Genomic DNA, 18,902 nt, shown 5'->3' on the forward strand with positions numbered 1-18,902 from the left:
ATTTTCGAAAAATTCGGTTAAGTCGACATAGGCGGTTAAGTCGGTCGGTAGACGGTCGAAAGGCGGTTCGGTTAAAGCGGTCGGTATATGGTCGGTTAATTCGGTTAACACTCTTCAAATGGACTGGGCGGCTTGGGCCTTCATAATTTGGGCCTAATTTTTTAATTGGTAAAAAAAATACTTTTAAAAACAATTGGTCTTCATTTTTCAATATTTGCCAGCAGGCCCAACACCACCATAAGTGATTGGTCCATTCAAATCAAATGAATCAATTATAAAGAATAATATTTGATTATTCTCTTTTTTACATATTTACAATCTTTAATCGAATTTTCATACATTTAAATATTTAATTTTTTAAATGAGATAATTAGATCTCTTAAATAGCAAATTTGATATTAATTTCAATTGTTTGTAGGATACCAATAATAATAATAAAAAAAAAACCCTTGAGACCATGCTGATTGCTTGCAGTAGGCCAGTAGCAACTAGCAAGTAGCAAATAACAAATAATAAAAGAAAAATGTAAAATCCTGGAAAGGTGGAGGCTAATTACACAGAATTACACATGTGTATCACTGTATTGTGTCTGGTGTCCACACAGAATTACGGTAAAGGCATATAGCAGAGATGGCCCTTTTTCAAAGTACCTAGAGGGCGTGGTCAGTTAACAAACTAAACATTCTATGGCCTAGAAAAACCTACACGGCTACACCTAAATGAAACATAACCACAACTAAATCAAACACACCAACCAGTCCTTAGGCCACAAACAAGTTACAAGCCTAAACACCAACAAACAAACTGCAACCTCAAAGAAGGAGCCAAAATAAAGCCAAACAGGCCAAAAACCAACACACAACCAAGAGCCCGAGTCTCTGCAGAAAAACAAAGCACTCGAACACTCAACACCTACTGCAAACAGCAACACAAAACACGTTAAATCAAAGTATGCAGATTCCATCTTTTTACAAGGGACAAAGTATTTCTAAGGCTATTGAAATGCCCTTTAGCCAAGACTTCCCATTTTATATCGGCCAGAATTGATTCTTTCGTACGTGGGATGACCTTCAATTTGCTTCCTTCAATGATAAAATCAAAAAACACAAGTTATAAATTGATCAATAAAAAAGAGTAAAAGACCACAAACAAGTAAATGAGTAAATGTCAAGTAAGGAAAATTAGAAAATAATAAGATGAAAAACCCTACCACTTACTTTCAAGTTTCAACGCGACAAAGTACTTCCCTCAAGCCTTAATCATTGTCAATTGTCAAATGTGATGGAGTCAGACATAATTTCTAAAACAATGAAATTTTAAAAGAATTAGTAAAAAATCAATTGAATCAAATAATTTGAACAATGAACAAATATGATTAACATTACCTAAGTCAAGCTTGTAGCTATCTTCATCTTCAAGAGTAGTTTGATGTAACTCATCATGCTCACTGACCCAAGAAGATCTCAACCAATTTTGAGTACATATAAGAGCCTCCACTGTTTTCGGAGCTAAAGAACTTCGAAAAGGATCAATGACGCGACCTCCAGTGCTAAATGCTGACTCAGAAGCAACAGTGGTAATCAGAATTGCCAAGACATCTCGTGCTACCTCAGATAGAACCGGAAACTTTCCTGAATTTATCTTCCACCACATCAAAGCATCAAAAGTTTCACAAGGTGGCTCAACATCTTCTGCAAAATATCGTTCTATCTCTATTTGACACAACAACAAATTTTTGGACGCCCGAAATGAATGAAAGTCTTTTAAAGCATCTTTCCTATTTCTACCCGCACGGGCCGCATCCAGTGGCATTGAGGCTGAACTTCCACAACTCTGCTCTTCATTTGACAACCCGTCTCTACTTCCTCCTACTCCAACATTTTTATCATAGTAATCATACAACTGCTCCAAGGCATTCTTCAATTTGGTGGTAATCTTCTTTGCTTTTTCTTCACCTACATTACTCGTGAACCAAAATTTTAAAATGACCATCTTGTAACGTGGATCAAGCACAGAAGCGACAAACAACAGAGGTTTAATTTTCTCAAAGTCTCCCCAATACTTGTCATATTTCATTTTCATCTTGATCGCCATGGAGCTCAACAAATAATCATCACTATCACAATACTCCATCAAACAATTATAAACTTTTTGGAGTATGTTGAAATAAATGTTAGAAGTCGAGTATAATGAACCCGATATCTCAACTGTCACCTCATAAAACACTTGCAGAAATTTAGAAAAGTTTCTAATATTTTTTCAATCATCTTCAAGCGGAGGCCCTAACCCCTTTCTCCCTCCACCATCCTCACACAAGTAATTTGCAAAATTCAAATCTTCATCTAACATTAGTTCAAATGCCATTTCATACTTCTCTGCCACATCCAACATCATATAAGTAGAGTTCCATCGAGTGGGAACATCAAGAGTCAATGAAGCATAATACCCATATGTTTCCTTTCCGCACAAGACTTAAAGATGGCCAATCTTTGAGGGGACCCCTTTATATATTTCACCATATTCCGAACCCTTACGATTGAATCATCTACATCCTTCAATCCCTCATGCACAATTAGATTGATAATATGTGCACAACAACTTACATGAATAAACTGATTGCGACAAATAACATCATTATTGGCCATAGTTCGCTTTTTAAAACAATCAACTGCAGTCTCATTGGCACTTGCATTGTCAAGTGATATTGTCAATATCCCTCTAATACCCCATTCCTCCAAACATTGCTCCAATTCCCTTGCAATCGTTAGCCCTTTGTGATCTGACACCTGGCGAAATGCCAATATTCTTTTCTGATATTTCCAACTAGGATCAATGAAGTGTCCAGTGATGCACATGTAATTCATATTTTGAATCGAAGTCCATGTGTCAATGGTCAAACAAACCCTTTGACCAGTTTTCGAAAACTTGATCTTCATTGTGTCCTTAGTCTGCATATACAACTTGACACAGTCCTTCATCAATGTATAGCGAGAAGGAAGCTTAAATCGAGGCTCAAGAACCTTACACAATTTCTTAAACCCCATCCTATCCACAGTTGAAAATGGCATTTCATTCACAATAATCATCTCACAAAGAGTCTCCCTAATGATTTTTTCAGAGTACTTCGTAATCATTAGATTCTTACAACTACCACCATCACCCTGACTTTGCACACACTCAAAAGTGAACTTAGATTGAGATATATCTTGATTAGCTAGTATGTTCTTGTACTGGTGGCATGCTTTGACACGGTACAACATGTTAGTGGTGCCATTGTTCTTTCCATGACATTTATACTTAAGCCCACAATAATTACAATGTGCCACAGGTTTATCTTGAGGACTATTTGGATCCCTAGTAAAATGTTTCCACACTGCAGATGTTTTCCTAACATTTCTTTTTCTTTTGTTCCTAGGGAGTGGCGGTCGTCCACCACGACCAGCACTTCTAATCTCTTGGGTATCCGTCTCCAACTCATCAGAATCACCATCAACATTAATGCTTTCTTCAATATCTATTGAATTATCAACAGGATGAGATGGATAACAAGAAGCAGCTATTGATGATGTAGATGCAGGTGTAGGTGCATCCATCTAGATTATGAAATTAATATGGTAAATTTCCAGGAAGTTTGTAAATAATTTATAATAAATGTTATATTAGGTACCCCTAACAAATCTCTTTTTTATGAATTTGATGTAAAAAGTTTTGTATTCCTAATCATTAGTAAACTAATATTTTTTTTCATAATGAAAGGCAAAGCAAACCCCCCCACCCCCCCCCCCCAAGAAAAAAAATTAACACAAATATGATCGAACCTAGAGCAATCTAAAGTGATGGATGGATGGTCTTCATGTGACGTGTTATGATTGCACATTAAAGGTAATAATCATGACCAGATTTTGAGGTAAAAACTGGTTACTACGGAGAAAATTTCCAAAAGCTTGCATGTCAATACAAACAACAATCCAAATTATGAATTATCCAATATGTTCTGCACAGCAACACAGTCCACAGACCACAACCCTTAAAACCAAAGCCCTTAAACAGTTTGATGTGTGTTTTAAATAGTACTCGCAAGTGCACGAATCGTTTTGCAATATAGTGTTATGCAAGTGTGAGGTCGATCCCACAGGGAAATGGTCAAATATTAGTGTCTTGCTTGATTAACCCCATTTTAACCTAGTTCCAAAGGTTTGAGAAATGATTGAAAAACAAAAGACTAATGGAAAGAGATGTAATGAAATATGCAAATTAAAAGGAACTAAGGTTAAGGAATCCACCAAACCAAATCCTACAACTCACACTCTTGGTTTCCACTTGAACACCCAAAGAACATTAAGCTTAGGGTTTTATTCAAGTCTCTTAACCATAAACCCAAGAACCATTAAATGAATCCAACACATTGACAAATCATAAAAGAGTACCGATTGAAATCAAAACATCCAATGTATCATTCAATCACAAAGGATATCATCATTCAAACCGATAAAACAATATATTAGTCGGTTGAAACACATAAAATGTCCTCTATCCACCACTAACCACATTCATTGCAAAAGATAAAGCTTTAAATGAATGGAACTTGAACAACTAATATGATATATCATTAAATGTGCAAGTGGTACAGCAAGATTGTAAGTGTCATCAATGGAAAGGTTTCATCCTCAACCCTAGTTAAGGTTACTAGCCTTCCATGACTAAGAACACCACAAGAAAATGATGAACAACCATGGAAATGAGAGAAAAAGCTTTACAAAGAGAAAGTATCTGAAAATAAAACTACTGAAATACACTACAAGATGCACGAAATTAAACCTATCTACAGAGTTTCTGCTCTATTCTTTCCTCTCCTACTCTCTCTACTACTCTCCCAACAAGGGGCATGGCTATGGCTTTTATAGAAGAGAGCTAGGGCAAGAAATGACTCCTCTACCCTCCTCTAGGGTTCTTCTGCTGCTAGAGACAACCCCAAACACGAAACCAGCGTGTTCTGCAGCGGAAATCAGAGGGAGGACTGCTTTTTGGTTTCTGATTGGGCGTTCTGGAGCGCTCTGCAAAAGTAGTTTCTGGGAAATTTCGATCGATCGACTTCGGGCAAATATTCGATCGATCGAATTTTAAGTTCGATCGATCGACTTGTCAGGGTCTCCGAATTTCCAGCTATTTCCTTATGAAATTTGTCATTCCTCTCTTATTGTCCTACAGAAACAGAAAACACAAAAACTAACCAAAACATTAGAAAATAACAAGGCTAAAGGTCTAACTAGTGCAAATCAAGGGGTCCAAATACACAATATTTGGCACTCATCACAGTTAAACCCAAAATCCACAATGAACACTCAACACAATTACACAAGTATTCAATTACACAAAACACATACACATAAGAGTTAAGAAATAATATACCTGAGGCTGAGGTTGGATCGTTGGCCTTCTAGCTTCTTCTTCAGTTATTCTGCTTTTTGACATTTTTGTTCTGCTTCTTGTTAAAGTATGAATGTGCTATTCTGGCTGTTTCAAAAAAAATTAAAAAATGGTTCATTAATGCCGCATGATTTAGCATGAAGCCATGAAGGCCCGAGACTAATTGCAATTGGCTAAGACAGTAAGTCAGTAACTATTAACTAAGACTAAGAGAGAGAGAGAGAGAGAGCTACCGGACAAGCGGACAGTTTCCGAGTGGGAGGGGACGGCAGCGGTCCACGGCTTGCATCGAGTCTTCCGGAGTTCGGACTTCCAGGCCTTAGGGTTTGGTTAGCTGAGGATTGAGGAGAGGGCCTAGAGGGGTAGGACCGTCGAGGAGGCCGGGAGGTAACAGCGGGCCTCGGCTGCTTTGGCCATCGGCGGATCGGCCGGTTAGGGTTAGGGTTCAAGTGATTTGGAAAGAGGAGAGGATGGGTAGGTGGGGAGGCGGTTGGGGTGGCCGGGTGGGGAGACGGTTGTGGTGGGCAGTGCCGCAATGGGCTGGAACTGGAAGCCTGGAGGCCCTGGACTCTGGAGGCTGGAATTGCCGAATAACCTAGGTCTTGAAGGCTTCAAGTTGAAGCGAATAGGGATGAATATATAGTCTCAGAAAACAGTGTTGTTTCAAGTGTGATAAAAAGACGCCGTTTTGATTTTTTAATAAAAAAAAAAAAATGTAATGAAACGACGTCATTTGTTATCAATAAAACGACGTCGTTTCGTTTCAACGGTTCGGTTAAAACGGTCTGTTAATTTTTGGTTAAGTGTCGGTTAACAGTACACCCGAACCGCCTACCGAACCGAACCGACTTTCGGTTAAAAATTCTCTACCGACTACCGAACCGAATTTTGTCGGCAGAGTCGGTAGGTGGTTAATGTCGATTCGGTTGCGGTTCGGTAGGCGGTAGGCGGTAGGCGGTAGGCGGATAATTTGCCCACCCCTACTCCGGATTGTATTACTAGTATTATTCTTAGGGATCGTTTGTGTCCCTAGATTCCTTTGTTTTGGGATTAAGTGTTTGTTTTATGAATTTTATTAATGAGATGGTGAGATTTACCGTTAAAAAAAAAAAAGAAAAAAAAAAAAGAAAAAGATGTGACATTAAGGTAAAAATTATTTTTATATTTTTAGGAGTATTTAATGTTTTCAATTATTTGTTAATATTTTTATTTTAAAAACAAAAAATAGAAGACTAAAAACAATTTTTTTTTTATCAAACTTAGCAGCGGTTGTTTTCGACCATGGAACCGTTTTCGAATGTAATTGTAGTGTTTTTCTTAAGAGCTTTTAGTTGGGAGATGTAATAGGTTTGGTCAATTTCTGATAATAGGTTCCTACCATTTTTCTTAATTTTATTATTATTTTTTTTAAGTTGTTGTTCATGCTATTCAAAAGATTTTTTTTTCTTATTTGTATTAAATAATGTCTCTTTTGGTTAAGAATCAAGATGGTGGGGTTGATTCATGTTAAAAAAAAAAAAAAAAAAGAAAAGAAAAGAAAAGAAAAAAAGATGGTGGGGTTGACTCCCTGCACAAGTCGAGCAATAAAAATGTTTTGAAGATTATTTTTATAGTTTTAAGCAAACAAACAAATTTAATAATTTTTCTTTGCGGTCATTTTCTAACCCAAATAAAATAAAATAATAATAATAATACTTTAAAACGCACACGAGCGAAGTTAAAAAAACTGCCGAGCTTGGATAGAAAAAGAAAAGACGCAAATGCGCGGTAACGTTCAGGTAAATTTAATTTTACCTCTGCTATGAACTATAGAATAAAGTGAAAAAGAGGTCTCTCTCTCTTTCTTTCTTTCTTCAAAGACGAATCAAAGTCCAACAAATTACAGAGAATATTGAGAGAACAAGGCAGAAAATGGTTGCTCGGAAATTCCAGGTCCGCCACAACGACTCGGACTTCATTGTCGACTACGACACCGACGACGGCTTCGAGGTGTCTCACTATTTCTCTCTCTCTCTCTCTCTCGCTCCCTCGCTCGCTCTCTGTCTCACACTTGTAATTATTTCCAGGTTTTCAAATTCCAGCTCTTCTCTCTCACCTCAATCCTCCCCGACGAGCAAAAGGTGCTCTCTCTCTCTCTCTCTCTCTCTCTCTCTCTCTCTCTATATATATATATATATATATATATAAATATATATATAAGGATTGAGAATTTGTTCTTCTTTATGTTTTCTATGATAAATTTTCTTTGTAGATCGTTAGCGTCGATGACGATCGTCCTTTATCGGACGACTCGGATCTCATTTCCATTTCCGAGAAACTCCGAGTGGTGTCGATTAACGATGAAGTCCAAGAACAGCGAGGAGCCGAATCAACAAGTAACAGTGTGCTAAGCGACTCCCAGTCGTTAATGTCCGATGAGGAATTGGCTAGGATGTTGCAGGCTCGTCCTCTAATTTGGTTAATTTTCCGTTGTATTTTTTGGTATTTGACTTTTTTAAGCGTTTTTAATGCAATTAAAATTGCTTTTGCTTTTTTTTTTTTTTTGGAAATTTTAGGCAGAGGAGGAAGCGCTTTTGTTTCAGCAGTATGCTGCGGAGGAGGATAACGGAAATTTTGAGAATAAAATACGACCTTATGTCGATCAAGTTCGCATGGTAATTGTGGTTTCGTTTGGGTTTCGTTTTCTTATCAGCTTGTTTGGTTGCCATGAAAATGTGGAGAAAAAGAAATCAAAGTCTTGACATATTGAATCTCTTATTGTTTGATACAGCAAATGAATAAGTGACTAACACGTTTTTTCTTTTGTTAGTTTTTGTTTTTAATTTTTTATTTCTGTCAATTTTCTAGGGAACCAAGAAGAACTGAGTAATCCAATGGTTATTTAGGAGTGCCACATTAGTCTTATTGGATGAATGTTGGATAGAATTATAGCATTCAACATTACCAGAATGGCAGAAGCTTTATTGAACCTATAGAGATACAACAAAATGATAAATGTCAAAAATGTTTGTTTTGTTTTTTTGCGTTTCTGTAGAATATTAATTAAATTCACTTTTTTCTATAAGCTGTTAAGTTTTTATGGTGACTTAAACGGAGGTTATTATTTAAATTGTTGTTGGTGTAGTACGAAGACCCGGTATGCCAGGAAGCTGCTCGGAAGACAGTTCCTGTAGAAGAGCTTGAGGAGAAAGCACTGGTTTCTCTGGCCAAGGTAAGAACAACTCTCTCTTGCATTTGAGATTTAAACAGCTGAGCCCATTTTTATGCACCTTGTCTTGTCTGATAATTGTTAAATCACCACTCATCCTAAAAGTTTAAGCGTGGTAATTTAACATGGTATCAGAGCAGAGATCTTTAATTCGAACCATGTCTATGTCATTAATCCCCATTTCAATTAAATATTCTACATGTTTGCCATCACATATTAAAAAGGGTGTTTGAGCGGACACGTGAGGGGGGGTGTTAAAGCATTTGATTAAATTATTAACACGTGAAATATTTAATTGAAATGTAAGGTAAATGTAGTCAAGGTTTAAACTTAGGACCTTTGACTTTGATACCATGTTAAATTACCACCTATTCCAAAAGCTTAAGTTTATTGGAAGATGTAAATTTAATCATTTAATCAAATACTTTTAACAATAATACATGAGCCTATGTCAGATAATAACTAGGTGAGATCAGGGGTTCAAGTCCATGAGCTCATCCACCAAGGGATATGTGAGTTGCTTAGGAATTCAAAATTAGTAAATTTTGGCAATTGTCCTACGAGCCAAAAAAGGGGGGGAGGGTGGAGAAAATTGTTCCATAAGGGCCTGGTTTACCTCCATGACAAATAAGGACCTGTGTGTCTAATTTTGACAATTAAAGGCTTGAGTTTTTGCCTTGTGACAAATAAATGGATGTTGGGTCCTTTTTGTTTAATGTGGTGTATTTGGAGAGAACAGAACGATAGGAGTTTTAAAGATCATGAGATTGTGATGTTAGAGTTGAAGAAGATATTGTTTCAATCCCTTTAGACATGGAAAATAGCATTGAATAGTTTGACTATTTCCAATTTCTTTGAGTTTTTGGAGTTTTGTTCATCTTTTTCTATACTTCAGGGGTTCTCTTGTATACTTTCCGTGTACTAGGGCTGCACCTCTTTGCACTTTTAATGAATTTGAATTACTTATAAAAAATAAAAAAAAAGGTCCTGCTATCAAATTTTATGTTAATCTCTTAATAGAGTATGTGCCAATTGTCATTTTGTTTGTGTTAGACAAAAAACAAAAAAAAACAAAAAAAAAATCATGTGCATCCAGATTCAGTCACCATGCCACTGCTATCCTCTATTTAGGTGGAGAGCCACCTCGCCGAGACATGGGAGGATGGAGCTCTCAACCCCAACAAAGATGTGTGAGGGTGGAGAGCCACCCTCGCAGAGGTGGGCGAGGGAGGGGCTCCAGGGGTGGAGCCACCCTCCACCGCCTCCCTCTGCAAGGTTGGAGGGTGGCGGTGGATGGTGGATCCCTCTTTTTCTTTCCATTTTTTTTATTCACTTTTTTAGTATAATTGCTTATGTGGCATGGTGAAGTGGATCCGGATACGTGTGACACGATTTATTGGTCTAACTTAGACAAAATGACAATTGGCAGGTCCTCCGTTAAAATATTGATGGAAAATTTGATGGTTGGGCTTATTTGTCGCAAGCCGAAAACTTAGACTTTTAATTGCCAAAAATAGAAACTCGGACCATTATTTGTCACATGGGTAAAACTCAGGTCTAAATAGAATAATTTCCATAAAAAGTAGGTAGCTTAAATCTTTGCTCAATTATTGCTCTGAAGTAGGTAAATGTCAAATTGTTAGAAGTAGTAGTACCAAAGATTTCCTTAAGAGGTGCACTTTACAAAGTATGTTATACTTGTTCTTTTGATCATATTTTCGCTCTGCCAGTAACTTGCTTTAATTAGAACTTGTATATTGCATTGATTGGACTATTTCAATTTTTGGTGAGCAACTGAAATTTTTCTTCTGTGTGTGTGCGTGCGCAAGGCTTGTCTTTGACAATTTTTACTTGTGATGTAATTAAATTATTACTGAGGACAGAATAATAAGGGTTTTGTTGCAAAAATTGTATTGTTCAGCAGCAATGTTTTAGCTGTTGCACTTTACGAAAATGCCTTCTTGACTGTTAAATTTGATAAACTTGTTTTTAGGAGGGGAACTTTAAACCATCAAAAATCGAACAAGATCATGCCTTCCTGCTGCAGCTGCTTTTCTGGTTCAAACAATCCTTCAGGTGTATTTTCATACTTTTCTGTTTTTGGCATAGGGCTTGCACTCAAATAATTTATATTGAACACCGCAGAGTTCATATCTTTCAACTAGTATTACAAGTTAATCAATAGTGAATGGTCATTTTTGGGGTAAATGTATCATAACTCCTTGAGTCGGGGCGCGATTTGAAAATGGTCATTCACTTTCTAAAAATCAATGTTGACTTAACTTTTTCGCAAATTTAAAACGAGTCATTCCATCACTTTTTCGTCCATTTTCGCAACTTTTGTTAGTGCTACGTCAGCATTTTCGCCACATCATCTTAAAATATATATTTTTTATTATTTTATTTAAAAAGAAAAATTAAAAGAAGAAAAGGGGGTTGGCCGGCAGCCACTCCCCTTGGGGAGGGGGGTGGCCTGCGAGCCACCCCCTTGAGGTGGCTGGCGGTGACTTGCGGCCACCCCCATGGGCTGAGCTATCGGAAAATGTGAAGATGGAGGAGGTGAAGGCATTTGCTGATCCTTTTGTCGCTCACCCGGGCCACGGGTACTCGGGCAGGCACGGGTCCAAGAGGGTGCGAGCCTTGGTGGCGAAGAAGAGGTTGCTGTCGGTGCAGAGGAAGCAGCGGTTCTTTCCGACAAGGGGGATGGTGATTCCGACGATGCCGACGATTAGGATCGACGCGATGGCGATGAGTTTGAGGTCGAGCGCGGCCGACTCGCCTCAGCACTTCTCTAAATCGCTCCTTTGGCCATGGATTCTGAGATTGTTTTGTAGATTGAGTCTTTTTTGGTCCAAAAAACAAAGAATTCCCAGATTTTAGATATTTCCCAAAACAAACCAATTCCTGTCAGCTATGGATGAAAATTGTTTGGTTGCCGGGAAAATGTACAAAATGACAAGAACTCGGCTGCCGGAAAAGGAAAACTTTTCATGGATTGCACAAGAAAAACAGATAATTGAAAGAAGTCTGAATTTTGCAAGGCCACTCTCAAGCTAAAATCGACCAATTTGGCCCAGTTGAATTCAATTTGTATTACACATACAGAAACCAATAGGTGGGGCATTGATTTTTGAAATTTACCTTAGAAAACCTGAGCTTTTGTTATGAATTCTTCAAAGATAAACAGCGGCCAGAGATCCTAGAAAGACAGGATCATCATTAATAAATTACCAATGAGAGAAGAAGGAAAAGGGTCTTGAAGAACGAACCTAAAATCAAACTACTAAAAGGTGCCCAGTTGGGATTTTGCACAATCAACTTCAAAACCCTAGAAACCAACTACATCAACATGACTAATTCAACCCTTCCAGTCACAACCCATATGAAATCTCGTCGACAAATCAGAAATCTGAAGTGTTTGCTTGTGGACATTTGAGGAAGGATTAAAGGGGAGATTACACCATTTCCATATCAGAAATCAATCAATCCGGAGGGGGAGGGGGGGGGGGGGGGGGGGTGGGCAGGGGTGGCACGCGGCCACCCCCGGCCCATGGGGGAGGCGGCGAGCCACCCCCAGCCCCCTTTGAAAATGGACATAAGGATTCGTTTCAAATTCGCGAAAAAGTTTAGGAGTCGACATTGATTTTTAGAAAATGAGGGACCATTTTCAAATTGCGCTCTGACTCAGAGAGTTATGATACATTTACCCTTTTTTTTTTTTTTTTTTTTTTTCATTCAAACAAAAATATGATCTTGTTCAACACAGCTACTGATGGAGAATGCATGTCTTTCAACACAACGATATCATATTTTTCATTTTGTTTAAAGATAGTATTTCTGTAACTTTAGGGTTGCATGGAACTACATATTGAAGTATGGTAACATCACGCTAGGGTAATCTCGGTGGGGTAATTGTCTTGAGAACACTATCATACACTTGTAGTCTTGTATTTCATCTTCAATGGGCAAGAAAGAAAAATAAAGGAGTTTTATGTGATCAGTCTTTGCCGCTTTGATATAATTAGCAATAAGGGATTAACATTGCAATGCGAGGTTATGATTTTTGTTCATGAACCATATTTATATGAGTAAACAGAAGTTGGTGATGACAAGAATGTAGGTCTGTGTACGAGTTCTCCGAGACTAGAGAAGTGGAGGAGGAAAAGAGTCCTAAAGCTAGAAACAACTATGGTGAATTGGATATGAACAAAACATAAGTGCAAAATCTTAAACCTTGATTAGCAGTAATTTAATCCTACAAAATTACTGGACTTTGCAGAGAGAAATAGGAAGCCACCGTCTTGCACCCCTTAATTTTGCTAATTTCTCAATCCAACCCCTTGGATTTTGTCATGCTTAAATATGAAGTACTCAATTGTACATAGTAATTTTACTAAGTTCATAAGTTTTCAATAAATGGATTGAAAATTCAAAATTAATCCTAGGTTTTCTTGCAATTTCAATTTAGTCATCGAATTTCCAATTTCGACAATTAGGTTCTTAAGCTTTATTCCAACTTCAAATAAGTCTCTTCGTCAATCTGCTGTACAATCAGTTGGTGGCATGTCATGTTAGACGACTAAGTCGATGATACATGGTTTGTGTCTGAAAAAATTACCTTTAAGTATAAATCTACCATGAATAATAATAAAAAAAGGGTGACGACTGTATTGGATCAGAATCCTATTCAGTGGGCAGTTTGGAGTGGACGGAATTCACCACCATTATCACTTTGAATAGAAATTATTTTTGTACTAAAGAACGTTTCAACAAGTTGTTTGAAATGTAAAAAAGTGGCACAAACTTCAGATTTGGTAGCAAGAGGAAAAAACCAAGTATATTTGCTAAAATCATTAACTATACTGAAATAAAAACTTTTGTTGTTTACAGAAGTTATCGAGGCAGGGCCCCATACATCAAGAAACAATAGCTGAAGAGGGTTACTGGAAATAGAAGGAGAATAACTAAAATGAAAATGATGACTCTTGCCCTGTTGACATGAGGAACAAATTGATGAGAACTTTGATGGAGACACGGGCAGCTTATTGGACTGAATGACTTGAGTGGCTATAGGAGGTTCGGGATGGCCAAGCTGAAGATGCCACTAATCCAAGGAAACTTCTTACCAATGAATGCAGCGAAGGGACTGGAGGAGGAAGCAAGAGAAGATGGCCATGGATAGAGGCCGAATTTACTCGAGCCTTGGAGGAGCAATTGGCATGTTCGGAGGTCTTTAACACAAAAATAATTTGGGAGTCCTTGACCAGAATGTGAAATATGCAAACCTTGCCCATTGCCTACTCGGATTTGAACATTGTCAGTATAGTCCTCAGCATGTAGGTTGAGATTGGAGAGGTCATTAGTGAGATGAACATTGTAGCCGGTGTCATGGTACCATTGGGAGTCTGTGGCAGATGGAGTAGAAACTAAGTTAGCATGCATTCGAGAAGGATTGGCCTGGTAGCCTTGTTCGAACTGGAACCAGCAGTGTCACTGTTTGTGACAAACTTGATAGATGGGTCGTTGGGATGGACCAGGTCCATAAAAGGAATGTTGCGATGGCGGTCCTCGGCCACGTCTACGCCCCCTACCTCGAGAGAAGTTGGTGTTGCGATATCTTGAGTTGTAGCCACGGTTGTTTCTCTTATAGGAGGGACTTTGATACTGAGCAATGTTGGCAGTAGAGATGTTGAGCTCAAGTGCTGATTTATGGCTTTCAAGATGCAACTCATAGAACAACATGTGGCTGTAGAGATTGTTGAGAGAGATGGAGTCTTGCCGTGTAGTGACTGAGGTAACAAGTGGGTCGTATTCTGCTCCCAAACCAGCAAGGATATGGAAGATTAACTCAGAATTATCGATGGGCTTACCAATGGCGGCGAGGAGATGGGCAAAGCCTTGAGCTTTCTGAAAGTAGCCGGAAATAGATTGAGCACCTTTCTTTAAGTTGGAGAGCTATTGCTTGAGTTGAAGAATCCGGGATTGAGATCGAGCCGAGAAGAGGGTTTCTAAGGTAACCCAGATGGAACGAGATATGGACTTCATCTTTCTCAACAAAGGTACATTCATGATCTTCTTACCAAGACCAACATGTTGCTTGCAAAGCCAATCTCCAGCCCTACGTCGACTTCCATCAAATTCAGTCATTTTGAAGGTTCAACTATTACAAATCCAACTTTATACAGAAGTACAATAGGGCCTCTTCAATATCTCTCCATTACTCGCCCTGATATTGCATTTCCAGTCAACAAGGTTTCACAATTTATGCAAGATCCCAGGGATTCTCACTGGACTGCAGTAAAGCAGATCCTACGCTACTTGAAGTCTACAATTAATCATACTTTCTGCATCTACAAGGACTCTTCTACACAACTAACGGCTTACTCCAATTCCGATTGGGCTAGTTGTCCAGATGACAGGCGTTCCACTTCAGGATATTGTGTTTTTCTTGGTAAGAATATTTTATCGTGGAGCTCAAAGAAACAACCAACAGTTTCATGCTCAAGTACTGAATCTGAGTACAAAGTCGTAGCTAATGCAGCAGCTGAATTAGCATGGATTCAATCTTTACTCAGTGAACTTGGTCTTACTTCTCCACGTCGACTAGTTCTCCATTGAGACAACTTTGGCGCCACATATCTCACATCCAATCCTCTCTATCATGCTCGTACAAAGCATATAGAGATTGATTATCATTTTGTTCTAGACGTGGTTGCTAAGAAGATTATTGATGTATGCTTCATATCTGGAAAAGATCAATTGGCAGACATTCTCACAAAGCCCCTTGCTATTGCCCGATTCATTATGCTACGGTCCAACCTCAACGTGCAGCCTCCCACATTGAGTTTGAAGGGGCGTATTGGATCAGAATCCTATTCGGCTAGTGATACTACTCTAGACTTAACTCAGGATTCTTCTACAGCATTAGAGTTAGAGAAAGACTCTTCTCTTTAGATAAACTCTAGACTAGTTGTGTTGTAACAAACTAGGACTCTAGAGTTATGTGATCAGATTAGATAGTTTATTTCTTGTAAAACACTTCTAGTTATTATCTAGATGTTTCAGATTTTCTATAAATACAATTACTGCCATACATGTTATGTAGGTAGAATTGCAAATCATTCTAAATTCTATAGGCTGTAAGGGCTGGCCAGCACCCTTCACGGGAGGGGTGGCCACCATTCATTTGGTGATGGGCGGCTTCCATTCACAAGTCTATGAGGGGCAACCTTCCCTCACAGTGGAGTGGCCACCCCTTTTGAGGGGAAGCCTTCCCTCACAAAGGGGTGGCCAACCTCTCCTCAAAAAGGGGTGGTTGGCCACCCCTCACAAGAAAGCCTAGGGACTAATTTTTATTTTTCACAAATGGATATGATTAATGACGTGCATGTTTTTCTTCCAAAAAATGGTCGCATTTTAAATAGTTTTAGGAATGGGAAAATTTTAGTGGCATGTGACATGATGTAAATGCAAATGGTCCATCAAGGAAGGCTGAATTATACCATAATCTTTGATCTGGGTTTGCCTTTTATAAGGGGTGAAATAATTTGCTTTGGCCTTTTGACCGTAGATTGTAGGGTGGATCTTGAAAGATATGAAATTTTTTGAAGTTTTAGTGGCTACTTTTTACTTGTAGGGTGGATCATCCTTCTTTTGTTCCTTGGTTTGTAGTGAAGCAGTTTCCCTTGGAAGAGTGTGTGGCAGATTAAGGCTCTTTTGAGGGTGGAATTTGTCGTGTAGTCGGCGACTCTAAGTAAGATCGTTACCAGAGATAACCTCAGGATGCGGCACGTCATTGTGGTGAATAGATGTTGCATGTGTAAGAGGAATGGAGAGTTCGTGGACCATCTACTTCTTAACTGTGACGTGTCTTATGCCATTTGGATTGCATTTTTAGTTGTTTTGAACTATCTTGGGTTATGCCTAGTTGTGTTGTCAATCTGTATGCTTGTTGGTGGACCTCTGGTAGTCCGCGGAGTGCTACTGTGTGGAAGATGATGCCTACATGCCTTTGATGGTGTTTATGAAGGGAAAGAAATGACAAGTTTTGATAACTGGGAGAAGACTTTGGAGGAGATTAAGTCCTTATTCTTCAAAACTTTGTATTTGTGGACAGCTGCTTATGTGTCTCATTTGACAATTAGTTGTAGTGTTTTTCTTGTTCTTTTTGCTCCTTTTAGTTAAGTGTTTTCCTTTATATACTTCATGTGTACTTAGGGGCGCCTTACACTTTTAAAGATATTTGTTGACTACTTATAAAAGAAAAAAAAAGAAAAAAAGAAAAAGAAAAAAAAGAAGCCCTTTTCACTTGAGGATAGTTTTAATGGTTTAGACATTTTTGGTGCTTGATAAGCTTATATTAGTTGGTCCAGTGGTTCAGCAACATTTTGAACATCTGGTGTTGGGTGGAGGTTGTTGAATCAATTTAAAGCTGCTTTATCTTAGGGAAATAGTGTGGACATGGCCTGACATGGTTTGAGATATTCTTAAAAGGTTTCTTTAGCTTCAATTTTTGCCAGTTTGGTATTAGAACCAGTTTATTGAATTCTAAGACTAAAACATCAATTTGAGTCGGGTTTTGAAGTTTAGTTGTTTTAGAAGTGGAAATGTGGTGTTCCTTTATGTACATTTGTGGAAGCTTATGATCATGTAATACACGCGGAAGCCTTTGCCCTTGGAAACTTAAAGACCTTCAAAAATGATTAATTTAGTGTAACATGGTATGTTTATCACAAGTTTGTGTTGGAGAATTTTTCTGTGGCTATGCTGAGTTTGTTTTAAATTTCTTTGTTCTTTTTGCTTATTTTGTATTGGTGGTCCTTGTGTATACTTCATGTATGCTCAGGGGCGCTTTACACTTTTTTAATGATATTTTCTTGCTTACCTATAAAAAAAAAAAAAAAATCGTTTGAACAGAATTTTGTTCTCTCTTGCCATTGATGGCTAACAGCTGAATCTTGTGTGTGTATTTTCCATGTGTTCTGGAATTGTAGGTGGGTAGATGCACCTCCTTGTGATGGTTGTGGCAGTAAAACCATAAGTCGTGGCATGGGATCTCCACTCTCTTCAGAAATTCAATATGGAGCATCTCGAGTTGAACTCTATCTGTATGACTACAGAATCTGCTTATTCCTAAGTTCTGATTTTTCTGTTTGACTTTTCAATTTTTGTTTTTGTTTCATATGTGGTCTAATATGAGCCTACATGTATACTTGATTTTTGTTTCCCTCTACTCCATCTCTAACCACATACCAAAAGCTAATGGATTTAGATCTGGAACTGGTATTTCTTATTGAGTCACTATGTGTTTTTCTTTTTTTGTTGGGGTGGGGGGAATACCATGTCCAATCTCTCTATTGGGGGATTTTGATGTCTGATGTAAGAGTACTACTTCTGATATTTTGATGTTCATTTGACTGGCATATATATGTTAGTTACTGTAGTTAACCATCATGTGCATATATGATCATTTTGAAGATGAATTCAACTGAATAGAACTTTAAAGCATTGTTGCATGTTCAGAATGAGTCAATTTCTTGGCCGAGTCTATCCTTTCCTTTGCTTTTTTGTTGACATGAAGAACTAAACCTTGGATTCTTTCTGCTTTACTGCCATGCTTTGGTAGCTTTAGTAGCTAGAGTTTCATTTGGAGAGATTTTTCATTTTTTAGCTAATTGTCTCACTTATTGTTTGTGACAAATGTTTTACTGTGGATCTCTTGCTGGGATCGATTTACTTTTTTTTGATAAGTAAGAAGAAAATTTTATTAGAAAAACGCAATCAAGTATACAGGGGGTATACAAGAGAGACAATTAAGAAGAAGAAGAAGAAAGCAATACAAGGAAATCGTTATAACTAATCTCTAGAGGTGCTAAATGCGCAGCCGTCCAGGAGTACAAAGAATGGAGAAAAAAGGAAATGAGCTCCTCTATGGTTCTTTCTCTGTCCTCAAACTGTCTATCGTTGCGTTCCGTCCACAAGCACCACATAAGACAACAAGGAGCCATCTTCCACACGACCGCACTACGGGACCGTCCCCCCGACCACCAACATGCAAATAAGTCTATCACCCGAGAAGGCATCACCCAATGCAAACCGAACCGGCTAAGGATGACATACCAAAGAGCGCGTGCAACCTCGCAATGAAGAAGAAGATGATCCACAGTCTCCCCGGTCATTTTACACATGCAACATCTATCAATCACAATGACACGCTTCTTTCTGAGATTGTCCAAGGTGAGAATTTTCCCTAACGCTGCCGTCCAAG

At 38.3% G+C, this 18,902-nt stretch overlaps 1 protein-coding gene and 1 pseudogene across 1 annotated transcript in view; one reads left to right on the forward strand and one right to left on the reverse strand.

Annotated features, from left to right (window-relative positions):
• Positions 1-7,259: 7,259 nt before the first annotated feature.
• The window catches only part of LOC133852361 (peptide-N(4)-(N-acetyl-beta-glucosaminyl)asparagine amidase), a 34,193-nt gene continuing 22,550 nt past the window's right edge, over positions 7,260-18,902 (forward strand). Inside the window, exons 1-7 of the mRNA XM_062289104.1 lie at positions 7,260-7,416; positions 7,494-7,547; positions 7,679-7,871; positions 7,987-8,081; positions 8,552-8,638; positions 10,629-10,711; positions 17,629-17,742. Coding sequence (XP_062145088.1) covers positions 7,339-7,416; positions 7,494-7,547; positions 7,679-7,871; positions 7,987-8,081; positions 8,552-8,638; positions 10,629-10,711; positions 17,629-17,742 — 704 coding nt within the window. The 5' untranslated portion in view covers positions 7,260-7,338. The remainder of the gene's footprint in view (positions 7,417-7,493; positions 7,548-7,678; positions 7,872-7,986; positions 8,082-8,551; positions 8,639-10,628; positions 10,712-17,628; positions 17,743-18,902) is intronic.
• LOC133853101 (small nucleolar RNA Z247) lies at positions 14,402-14,500 on the reverse strand (annotated as a pseudogene).

Source organism: Alnus glutinosa, chromosome 12 (assembly GCF_958979055.1).
Source record: "Alnus glutinosa chromosome 12, dhAlnGlut1.1, whole genome shotgun sequence".
NCBI lineage: Eukaryota > Viridiplantae > Streptophyta > Magnoliopsida > Fagales > Betulaceae > Alnus > Alnus glutinosa.